Raw genomic sequence first — 12,648 nt, 5'->3', positions numbered from 1 at the left:
TGGGGAGGGAAGTCAGGCCACAGAAGGGGTGTGTTCCTTTGGTGCCAGCCCAGGTGGCTCATCTGTCCACCACCTCAGGTTTAGCAGCAGCTAGTTTCCAACAGGCTTCTCTGAACTTTGGGGAGTTGAAAATAGGGATCCCAGGCACAGGCGCAAAGTGCTCTTAGAGAGTTGAAAAACACTCTGCCCCATGTAAACTTGCTCGCTAGGACGATGCTCCCTTTCCTATGTCCTCTTGTAAACCTGGGGTCAGAGGATATTCTTCCATCCCTCTGCCCATGGTGGGACCCAAATACTGCTGGGGGGAGGGCTTCCTTGGACACTTTTCACCACGTTCTCCTATTAGGTCTATTGGCCCAATTGGCTGAAACAGCAAAGGTGGTAGTAGCAGCAGCCTTAAGGAAAACAGGGCCCTCGGGGAAGGATCACCCTAGGAAAGGTCAGGATGGCAGGCTTAGGTCCCAATTATGGGTAGAAAAGACTAGGGCAAAGTCAGGTGTAGAGGAACAAAGTAAAGTTTTTAACTTAGAAAAATGACAGGGCCAGGGCTCCTTCCAACTGAGCCCTCGGGAGCCCAGAAATTATTCTGGGGAATAAGAAAATAGGGGACTAACTAGTTAGTTTCCTGATAGATACTGGTGCAGCAGACTCAGTCCTGACTGGGCCAATGGGCCCCTAACCTATCCCTGGACTTCAAAGAGGACTATGAACCTTGGGAGAAATACTGTGACGCATTTGTTTCTGGTAGTGCCGGAGTGCCCATACCCCCTACTCAGAAGTGAATTTCTCCTATGACTGCTCAATTACTGGCCACTGCCACTCCAGGCTAACCCCACATCAAGTTCTATGAGACTTTGGCCATCAATCCTGCCAGCCTGCCTCCTGCATGATGACCCAGAGAAACCTCTACAGGACTACCTGGGGGTAATCGACATAGTGCAGACAACCCACCCAGACCTCAGGGATGTTCCACTGCCATCATCAGAAGAGGCAATGTTTATGGACGGGAACAGCTATGTCCAGAAAGAAATCAGGTATGCTGAGGCAGCAGCAATAACTCATGTCATTTGGTGTCAGTCATTAAGTAGGGGAACTTCAGCCCTATGGCCTGACCTTATAGCTCTAATCCAGGCTCTCCAATGAGGCAAGGAAAACCTGCTATAGACCAGAAAGCTTGGTAGGCAGCCCTAAAACAAATGGGGCCTCTCCAGATACACTAGGTCAGGAAATGATCTGGCTGAACAGAAGCAAGCCACCCAAGAATCAATGGATGATGGACACTGATTGATGGGAGGTTGTTAGTCCCAGAGGTTTTAGGTCAGACTTTAGTCAACCAGCTGCACCAGACTACCGACTTAGGTTACTCCAAGCTTACTAAACTCCTGAGAGACAGGTTATGTCCAGTAAAGTCACAGGGAAAGGGAGAAGGCAGAGAGAAGCAGAAATGTGTGGGTCTGAGTAAGGAGGAAGAGAAGGAAAACTGGGTCATGTGCAGACAGCAGATAGATTGAGCAAGCTCTCAGGTTTATGTCAGGGAAAGGACTAGGAGAGTGGCAGAGGGTCTATGTAAGTTAAAAAAAAGATTATGCAGAGGAGATAAAATAAGCAAGGATAAAAGAAAGGAACACACTTATTGCAGGAAGACAGGACCTTAAGGGAAACCTTGACCAAATTTACTTTAGAAACCAATGAAAACTGGACCACTCTGCTCCCCCTCACCCTCTTATAGTTCTTAAAGGCCCTGCAGTCCACCCAGAAAGCTGTCCATAAACTTGTCTGCAAAGCCCTGCCTGTGCCCACCTCGGACCTTGTGCACCCTTTCCATCCTGGGAACTTGATAAGGTTCTCTGAGGATTCTTGTGTCCTCTGTGCAGAAAATCGAAAAACGAGTGATGATGTTCCTGACCACTGCAGCAGTGGCAATCCCACAATTTTAAGAAAACAAAAAGGGGGGAGATGTGGGGTTGGGGTGTTGGAAGATGGACGTTTTGTAACCTTGTGTTAAGCCCTCTCAACCTTGTGTTAATGCATTCTCGAAATCCTAGCCTGGGGGTGAAACCTGGCCTGCCCATGTGTATTGGGTGCTTCATTTGCATGTGAATAAGGGTCTATTATCTTTTGGCATCAAGGTCTCTTCCCAGAAAAACCGAGAGACAAAACTAGGGGGTAAGGTTTGCAGTAATGCCATCTCAAGGAAATAATTTACATAAATCCACTTGTAATCTGGGGGTACCAATCTGCAAATAAATGGGACTGCATCCAGAGATCTGGAGCATTTGCTATCTTGCAAAGCTCCCTCTCACTCCAACCAGTGTTTGGTTGTAGGTCCATTGCATTGCACCAATCCTGGCAGGCTGAGAGACAGCAGCTATTTTATTAATTTTTACAATTTTTCATTTTACCCCTTTACATGAGTTTATTTCTTATATTTTAAACTTTTTATTTTGTTTTTGTTTTCTTTTTTTTCTCTGCTAGCTGCTCCCTCCATTGATTTTCTAGCAACAATTAACATTAGATATCATTGTCTTACATAAAAAGCACATATCTCTATAATGAACAAAATAAGTTGATGAACAAAATAGACCCAGAGACATAGAAAGAAGTAGGGTTCAAACTGACAAACCTCGGGGTGGGGGATGTGTGGAAAAGATAAACCAAAGATATTACATGCATATATGCATAACCAATAGACATAGACAACAATGCTGTGGTGGGGAGGGTTGGATCAGGAGGAAGGCGTCTATGGGAGAAAAAAGAGAAACATCTGTAACAAAAATAAATTAATTAATAAAAAAAAAGAATAGAATTTAAAAAGCAAATATCTCTAACCTTTCTCAGTCTTAAATACAAATTGAAATTATTTGGTTTATTCAATACCATTATTGACATAAAGAAACAGAAAAAAAAAAACAAAAAAAAAAACATTTGCAATGATAACCTTTTGGAACAAAATTTCAAGCAATGAGTTCATAAACCATAACCATTAAATTAAAAGAAGAGCTAACATTAACAGTGATTGTCCACTCTTTGGAATGCACCCTCATTTCAACTTGGTACTATATTTGTAATGTTAATGCTGCAACCTTTTGAGATAGACTCACCATTCAAAGTGAATGCATAATGAACCTCATTATCAAAAATATTTGGTAAATTTTTTTTTGCTTAAATTAATGGAGAATAGAGAGCAATAATTAATGACAGGATAAGTACCATAAACAATGATTATCTTGAGAGGGAATTGGCGAATATGTGACAAAGATATGAAGATTTCTCCCCAACTTCTTTTAGTTCAATGTAATTAATCCCTTTGAAAATTGCAAATTATTTTCTTTTATGTTGGGAAAAATATGTGGCTCAGCATCAAAATATTTTCTAATTATGTTATTTTTTACGAATCTCAAGAGAAATCAATAGACATTACATTTACTTAATCAACATATTCATTTTTCTGCATAAAAAAGCAATTCACATGTTCCTTTTAACAAAGAAATGATTAAATAAAGAATCTGTTTATCATATATTCTTATTTATTATTTCTTACATGCATTTTTTTATTAACTTGAATAAACTTATCGGAGTAAAATATTAACATCCTTAAGTTAATCCTTAGGGAAATGATATACATAAATATGTTAACAATTTAAAAAGTGATGAATCATAAAATCATATAATTTGTGAAACTGGCTTAAAATTTTTTACATTTAAATTTTAAAACATAATTAATTATATTTGTATGTTTATTTATTTACCTACAAATATTAATTAATGCCTAATATATGACAGTCACTGTTCCATTAACTTGATCAATAATTGTAAAAATATGTGCTACAAAAATTTTATTAGCTAGTTAAAATGAAGAAAAATATAAACAAGTAACTGAAAATAACTACAATGAGCGGATTTTTATAATTAAGTGCTTCATTCTACCTTTCATGCTGTAGACTCTGTAGCAATATATTTTCTGATATATCTCCTCAGGCAAGAGCAACAAAAGAAATAATAAATAAATTGGACTACATCAAGCTAAAATGTTTTTGCTCAGCAAAAGAAACCATCAACAAAATGAAAAGATAACCCACTGAATGGGAGCACACATTCCACATTTGGTGATATATCTGATATGGGGTTAATATCCAATATTTATAGAGAACTTATAAATCTCAACATAAAAAAAAATCTAATTAAAAATGGGCAAAGGACACCAATAATCACTTCTCCAAAGAGAATATACAGATGGATAATACACATACAAAAAGATGCTCAACTTCACTAATTATCAGACAAATACAAATTCAAACCTCAAAGAAATATCACCTCACATCTGTCAGAATGGCTATCCTCAATAAATCAACAAACAATAAATGTTAGCGAGGATGTGGAGAGAAGGGAATTCTTGTGCACTGTTGGTGGGAATGCAGATTGGTGCAGCCACTGTGGAGAGCAGTATAGAGCTACCTCCAAAAACTGAAAATGGAAATGCCTTATGATGCAGTCATTCTACTTCTGGAAATTTATCCAAAGAAACCTGAAACACTAATTCAAGAGAATATATGCACCCTTATGTATTTGCAGCATTATTTACAATAGCCAAGATTTGAAAGCAGCCCAAGTGTCCATCAGTAGATGAGTTAATAAAAAATCTGTAGTACATTTACACAATGGAATACTACTCTGCCATAAAAAGGAATAAAAATTTACCCTTTGACATAACATAGATAGACCTTGAAAACATTATGCTAAATGAAATAAGCAAATCAGAGAAAGACAAGTAGCATATGATGTCACTCATGTGTGAGATTTAATGAACAAACTGAACAAACAAAATAGAGCCAGACTCAGAGAGAGCAGGCAGACAGCTCTGGTTGGGGACTTGGGAGATGATGGGATACAGGCAGAAACTGAGCATAAAAGATACAGAACACTAGTTGGACACATACACTAGTGTGGTGATTGTGAGGGTTGGAAGGAACAGGGAGGTGGAAGAGGGTATGGGGGGATAAATGGTAATAAAAAAGAATTAGAGAAAATAAATAAATAAAAATAAGAGACTCATTGTTATCCCAACCCAAAATATTTAAATTAATGAATATAAACAATCTTATATAATAAAATCAAGATATGTAAAAATCTGAAGTAATGAAAGAATGTACCTGTGTCAGGTGAATCAATGATTAACAAAACTATTTAGCTTATTTACAACTATGCTTTTTAACGTCATTTTTACAGAGTTTTTTTAGTAACAGTAGAGTAAGGGACTTGTGAAAATATAGAATTTACCCTACATGTCATAAACTGTAAAGTCCCTTTGATCAATACTGATTTTTTACTGAGTTAAGAGATTACAGTTGTTGCCCAGAGTGGCTCAGTGGATTGAGCATTGTCCAATGGACTGAGAGAGCCCAGTTCTATTCCTGATCAGGGTCAGGGCACATGCCCAGGGTTGCAGGCTCAATCCCTAGTAGGGGGCATGCAGGAGGCAGCCAATCAATGTTTCTATCTCTCTCTTCCTCTCTCTAAAAAAATCAATGGAAACATTTTTTAAAAAAACAGAGAGATTACAGTTGTCAGAACATAGAGTTTATCACTTATGCACCTTCTGTGAAAGGCAATATATGCATTACCTCATAAGATAATCAGAAGAAAAGGACTGAAAGATTATATGACAGATAGATAGATAGATAGAAGATAGATAGATAGATAGATAGATAGATAGATAGATAGATAGATAGATAGATGATAGATGATAGATAGATGGAAGTTTGCACAGATGTCAGATCGTAGTTTTTAATGGCATGATGATGGATCTTTACAATTCAAGTTTTTAAGCAGTATTTTTCATGACATTATAGATATTTCTTTACAAGCACAAGAACTCTACCTGTTCTGATGATTAGAAGATTGAATTTACTAGAAGACACACATACATGCACACATACATATAATATACATATATGTATTCATATATATGTATATTATGCATATAATGCATATATGTGTGTGTATATGTGTGTATGTATATATATAAAATCTTCTAAGTAACTGAGATAAAATGAAACTAGACAGGAATATTAGGTAGCTGGGTATTAATGTTTTCTGTTAAAGATTGTGCTCAACTCAATTCTCCCTCTTCCTATTGTCTATTGCAAAGTCACTTAGTAGCTTGAAGTTATGCTTTCTTTGTCTGCAATATGTGTAAAATTATAACACCTCCCTCAATGACTAGTGTAGAAAATTAATTGATAATTTAAATAAAAAAGTGTAATACAAAATTTGATGCATTATGAGTTCTCTCTGCATATAGACTTTCACTGCATATGGACATCCGACGTGCTTTATTCAACTTGGTTCCACTTGTGTATTTAGGTCTGGAAAATTGGTGCTATCATCCCCTTCTACGATAAGAACCACAGACAATAAATCAATACAGTTCCAAAATCATTAAAAAGAAGTTTGATTTTCTTATTCTTTGTCCTATTTATTCAGGGTATTATTTTTTAAGCATTGTACAGTGGATTTAGTTAGTTCCTCCTTCTCATTAATTTAACTCAAGAACAGAGTTAGATTGAAGGGTTAAACTTACTCAGACAAAGGAAAACACCCCAACCCAAATCCACCCAAATCGCACTCAACGCGCGCGCACGCGCACACACACACACAATAATAATTTGGTAGTTGGTTCTGTACTAATTTGAAATTAGCTAAGAGAAAGAGAGAGAGGGAGAAGATATAAATAGCCAATTATTTTTTTTTATATTGGAATAAGTCCTTAAGGTAATACAGAGATCAGGAACCACTTCATGATGCAATGTTTGATTTCATGTATCTTCATGTGAGCTAATTTTATCTTCTCTTGAGATGGAGTTTCTGCCTTTGGAGGATTGATTCCACAAGTAAACTTTATAATCTGATCCCTGTGGTCACCCAATTCTCTTTTAAGAAAACAAAATAAAAGTGGAGCAACATGTACTTACTCAGAAGATGTCTCAAATTTTTACAAATAGGCCATTCAAATTTTCACTGCATTTTATTTTATTTAAAAATTAATATTTTAAATTTCTAATCTCTGAGAACTCTTAAAAACAATAATAGTCTACATGAGTAAGACACCAGAGAAGAAAGCTCATGAGGATTCGATGCTGTTATTTACTGTGGTGGACAGGTACTGGAGCTGCTACTGCGTGACATTACATTAATAGTTTACCTAGTAAAAAGAACAATTACTTAGTTTACTTGTAAAACACTACAAAATCATTCTTAAGCATATGATAGATGTCAAAATATTGGCTATTTGAAACGGTCGCTATTTTTGCTGCTTAGGGCACATGAGAAATTTGTGGGAGGCAATGCAGGAATTCAGAAGTTGAAGAATAAGTAGCGTGGACTTGAGAGAAAGAAACACTGTATTTGAGTTAAACTCATATGCCTCTCAGAGACTGGGAGAGACTTCAGCAGGTACACTTGTATCCTTTGCATGTTGCATGTCAGCTGGTAGAGAAGAACATTTGTAGAACCTTAAATAGAGCATGTGCCCCAAGAGCAGTTATTGAAGAGGCCTCCAACAGATTACCTAAAGTCACGTGCTTCATAAATTCAAATGCTTTTCCAATTGTGCACTGATTTCTCTCTTTCGTCAATTGTTCTATTTACTATGCTATATTAACCGAGGGATTTTTTTCCATGTGTGAATGTCTTTATTAACATTTCATTTTTTTTTGTAAAAATTTAAAAAATAAAACATTCAACCTAATACAAGCTTAAGAAAATTATATTTGTAAAACATGACCAGAACAAATTATACTTTGGTGACTGAGTTCATCCTGCTGGGATTAGTAGACACTCTGGAACTGGAGATGATCCTGTTTTCTCTCTTTTTTGTGATTTACACACTGACACTTTGGGGAAATGTTGGGATGATCCTCTTAATCAGAGCTGATTCCCGACTTCACACACCCATGTATTTCTTCCTGGCTAACCTGTCCTTTGTGGATGTTTGTTGTTCCTCCAACATCACGCCAAAGATGTTGGTGGATTTATTATCAGAGGAGAAAACCATCTCCTTTGCTGGCTGCTTTCTGCAGATGTACTTCTTCATCGCCTTGGCTACAACCGAATGCCTTCTCTTTGGGTTAATGGCTTATGACCGTTATGTGGCCATATGCAACCCTCTGCTTTACCCCTTGGTCATGTCCAGGACAGTCTGCCTTAAAATGGCAGCAGGGGCTTTTATAGCAGGACTTTTGAACTCCATGGTTGACACAAGTTACATAAGCAGCCTGCCATTCTGCAGTTCCAATGTCGTCCACCACTTCTTCTGTGACACCCCTCTACTTTTAAAGCTCTCATGTTCTGACACACGCCTGAACGAAAGCATCTTCTCCACTTTTGCAGGAGTGAATATAGTTGGGACTCTGTTGGTCATCCTCACCTCCTACACCTACATTCTCTTCTGCATTTTCCGTATGCATTCAGGGGAGGTAAGGCACAAAGCTCTCTCTACCTGTGCCTCTCATCTGACAGCTATCATTCTGTTCTACTCCACCGCCATCTATACTTATCTGAAACCTAGTTCTAGCTACTCCCTAGGTCAGGACAAAGTAGCTTCTGTGTTCTACACAGTGGTGATCCCCATGTTGAACCCTCTGATTTACAGCCTCAGGAATAAGGAAGTAAAGAAGGCTTTATGGAATGCAATTACCAGGAAAGGGATTCCTTCATTTCTGTGATTGTGTCGTTAATTTTCTGAACTTATCATAGTATTTAATGACCTTTCAGAGGCTGCTGCAAGCATACAGTTTTTTTGTAAGAATATTTTTAAGTAATCAGGGTAATTTTCAAGTATACATATCATATTAGGTAAATTAGCCAACTTATACATGACCATGGTTCCTCATCTAATCAACCCACATTATCACTGAGTCCTCAAAAATACAGCGTATTTGTAATAAAATCTTGCCTAGGAAAATGCAGGTATAAAGTGTTTAGCAGCAAAAGTAACAACATCACATGAAACTAGTCATAGAAAGTATTTGAAATTATCCATGCGTTTTTTCCTGTGCATTGTTATTCACCACGTATATTGTGATGAATGAGTCATCTGGGATGTGGCAAAGCAAAACTTATGGTTTGTCATGAAGAGGTCATCCAGCTTGACCATTCATAATGCTCTCAATGATCCACATAGGCGACCTTGGTTAAACAAGTGTTCGTGAAGCTGTTGGTGTTGTCTGTGGACCTCTGGGCCATGCTCTCAGCCTACAGATATGTAGTAGTTACCTAGCCCTGGATGCCCTGCTGCAGAATGGTCAGGCTGTCTCCGGTGGTTCACTTTTCCTGAGAACCTTACCTACTTTCTTCTGCACCAGTTGGCTGCTCATTGACTAGATATTTTCAACTTTCCCTGCCTGTATATTTAATGGAATCATATATGGGACCAGGATATTTCACAAATAAAAACTAATACATTACTTCCATAAAATGCTTTGATTTCCAGTAAAACAGAAATAGAAACAATGCTTGAAAGATGAATTTCGAGATTTGGGATTTCAGATATATCTTATTTTAAGATATGTTCTCTACTGTCTAGTTCCGCATCCTACATTTAATTAATCTCATTTAAAAGGTCTACAAATATTTTCATCTTTGGGAGCTATTATTATTAATGATGTTTCTTACTTTTATTTAGTTGAATATAGGCTTCTTATGTAAATTTTTTGTATCTTAAATCTATTAATATTTGTAAAGTTATTTTATCATATGTTCTTGCTTATTGTTCAATGCATTTACATGAAAAAAATGTTCCAAATATTTTTTACTCTTTAACTGAAAAGAAATTTAAATTATAAAAGCATTAGGGGACTTCCAATTTTTATATTGTGTGTGATTTTATCATTCTCTTCTTTCTTCAGAACCTGACAATATTTATTAAAACCTCCCCTATGAATGTAATATTATTTTTGCCTCTTTGCTGTATTATCTTTATTGCTTTGTGGTTTTTTATATCCTGAGTCTTTTATTTTACTTGAATGTTTACTGTTACTACATTCTCCAAACATACACATATCAATCAACGTTTGCCTCATTCAATAGTTTTGAGTAATTTTTTAATTAAAATTAATGATGTCTGAAATGTATGTCTTTAAGCTATGTGTTGTCCAATATTTTTATCAGTAATTAGATAAGGCCAAATAGATAATATTTCACAAAACCTATGACAAAGTTGGCAAAGTAAGCAAACAGGCTGGAAGGAGTAAAAAAATAAATCAATATTCAAGAATCACAAATTCCAAAATAAACAACTAAAAATAATCATTAATAGATGAAACCCTGCATTTAAGCAGGGAAAAATATCTATACACATAGCTTGATGTTATTGTATAAAAATAATTTTGGATTTAGTTTACTAACTGTAAAATAATATGGGCAATGTAACATTCATTGGTCTATTAAAAATAGGAAGAAAGACATACATATTGTAAGCAATAAGTAGGTAAAGGCTGGAGTCAAGATTAAGTGAAGTGATAATTCCATTTATCTTCACAGTGATCAAATAAAATAAAAGACAGTGTGTTAAGTCATAGTCAGCAAGTTTCGATGGACAGAAATAAACAATATCATGTCCAGGAGTCAATGTGGTTAGTTATAGGGAAAAAAAAAAAAGTCAAATGCAAAGTAATTGAATTGACGTGATAATATGTAATCCAAGAGGCATATTCAAAGAACTTTATTAAAAATATATTGTTTTATTGAAATATATAGTTTTATAGAAACATTGTTAGAACAAATAGCTTTATAGAAAATGTATGGAGTGCATGTCAAATAGAATGTGTGGCATCAGAAAGCAGAATTGTGAACATTTTTTACTAATTTTAGATATAATTTACTGCTTTAGCTGAGAAATTGAAGTGTATTATCTTTAAGATTCTCTTACATTTTTGTGACTTTAATCCTTTTGTGAAAACATTGCATATTTCCATCCTAAATCTCAGAAGAGTCTTTGGTATATTTCAGCTACTAACAAAACTGATTGCCTTAAGAACTAAAGAAGGAGGTGATGAATATTGTCCAAGGAATTCTGAGGTTTTGCAAACAGAAGATCAACCTGATAAAGACATGTGTCAAAAACTCTGAGTTTCTGATTGAGCTTCAAACCCTCAACCTCCTTAAAGTGTATGATCATATTTACCACATGTTGTTAAATAAACAAAAATAATAACATACAATTTATTAGTTAAGTTTGTGTTGAGGGTGTGTCAGATTCATTAATACACTGGGAAGAGAAACAGAAAGATGATAAAAAGGTACAGACTTAGACAGGAAATGAAAATAGGTTTATTTATAAAGCTGGGACACATAATGAACAGCATAAAAATGTTCAATAAAGTAGAAGTTTTATTTTGCACATCATAAAATCATCACTCTCAAATAATGTGTTGCGTGAGAGGACTGTGCATCAGAATAATGTGTGTGCTAGATTTGGTCAGAGATAGTGAAAAAGAATAAACAACCCATTCAAAGAGTGAATGGTCAAATATATCTGTGGCTGAGTGTGATACCAAAGCTTTATCCTCCAACAGCAGTGCCCAATAAACACAATTAGCATGGGCTCCTAGAATGTGCCAACAGAGGTGAAAAGCAGTGACCGGAAACAAATTTCGTTTTTAAATGGGCCATTGTCAGTGATTTATTTCTAGTGTAACAAAAAGTGCAAAAGACCCTATGTTCCTATTTCTTAATTTTAATTTTTCTCTTTAATAATGCATACATATTACATTTTATCTCTGAAAATAAGGCAAGACTCATATAAAGTAGCTATTTATTCTTGATCTGCTCAAATGAAAATAATATACTTAATGTGAAACACACACACACACACACACACACACGATTTTAAAGACACTGACATGCTACTACGAACCTTAATATATATAAAAAGCTTGAATCACTGAGAGCAGACCTTGTCCAAGAGGTTGTTTCCAGTATACAGCTCACAGACATCTTATGATTTGTCTCTTCTGTAATTTCACTTTCTGTATCAGAAGTGTAGGCTGCAACTCCACCTCTTCATCGTCTTTGTCAATGACAGCATTGTTCATGTTGAGAATGTTTATAGCATGACTCTTTTCCCCTTGCCTGGATTCAAATTGATTGCTAATGCTACATTCTTGGATTTACAAGTGGAGTAAGAAAAAAAGCACCAGTAGCCGCAACAATGCATTTGCACATTGCTACTTATTTTGAGAGCTGCAATTTGCTCAAATATTTTAAAAGAAACTGTGAATTAACTAGCATCCAACTACAGTGGACTTAATTATGCACAAAGCAACATGGAATACCACTATAGCTAAGCAATCTCTAGCAAGCAAGAAGAACAAAGCAGAGGCATCACACTTCCCGATTTCAAACTACTGGGTGGGCAAAATAGGTTTATAGTGGGTTGTATAGAAAATAATACCATAATTAATGAGTAATCATACAAGAATAAACTCAGTGTCTTGCGTACTCACAACTGTAAACCTACTTTTGCCCCACCATGTACATTACAAAGTTTAGCAATCAAAACAGAATGGTATTGCATGCAAACAGACACAGATCAGTGGAACAAAATAGGAATCCCATAAATATGTATGGTTCATAAAGGCACCAAAAATA

The 12,648-nt window shown here is 35.9% G+C and overlaps 1 protein-coding gene across 1 annotated transcript; it reads left to right on the top strand.

The window, feature by feature from the left end:
• Window positions 1-7,778: 7,778 nt before the first annotated feature.
• LOC118628520 (olfactory receptor 5F1-like) lies at window positions 7,779-8,723 on the top strand. The gene has a single exon (XM_036259511.1). The coding sequence runs from the start codon at window positions 7,779-7,781 to the stop codon at window positions 8,721-8,723; it is 945 nt and encodes a 314-aa protein (XP_036115404.1).
• Window positions 8,724-12,648: the final 3,925 nt, after the last annotated feature.

Source organism: Molossus molossus, unplaced genomic scaffold, assembly GCF_014108415.1.
Source record: "Molossus molossus isolate mMolMol1 unplaced genomic scaffold, mMolMol1.p scaffold_m16_p_13, whole genome shotgun sequence".
Lineage (NCBI taxonomy): Eukaryota > Metazoa > Chordata > Mammalia > Chiroptera > Molossidae > Molossus > Molossus molossus.
This window is presented reverse-complemented; position numbering and strand designations above follow the sequence as displayed.

Bases quoted from the DNA above. Each gene is read 5' to 3' on its own strand.
- LOC118628520 (XM_036259511.1), top strand. From the start codon at position 7,779: ATGACCAGAACAAATTATACTTTGGTGACTGAGTTCATCCTGCTGGGA.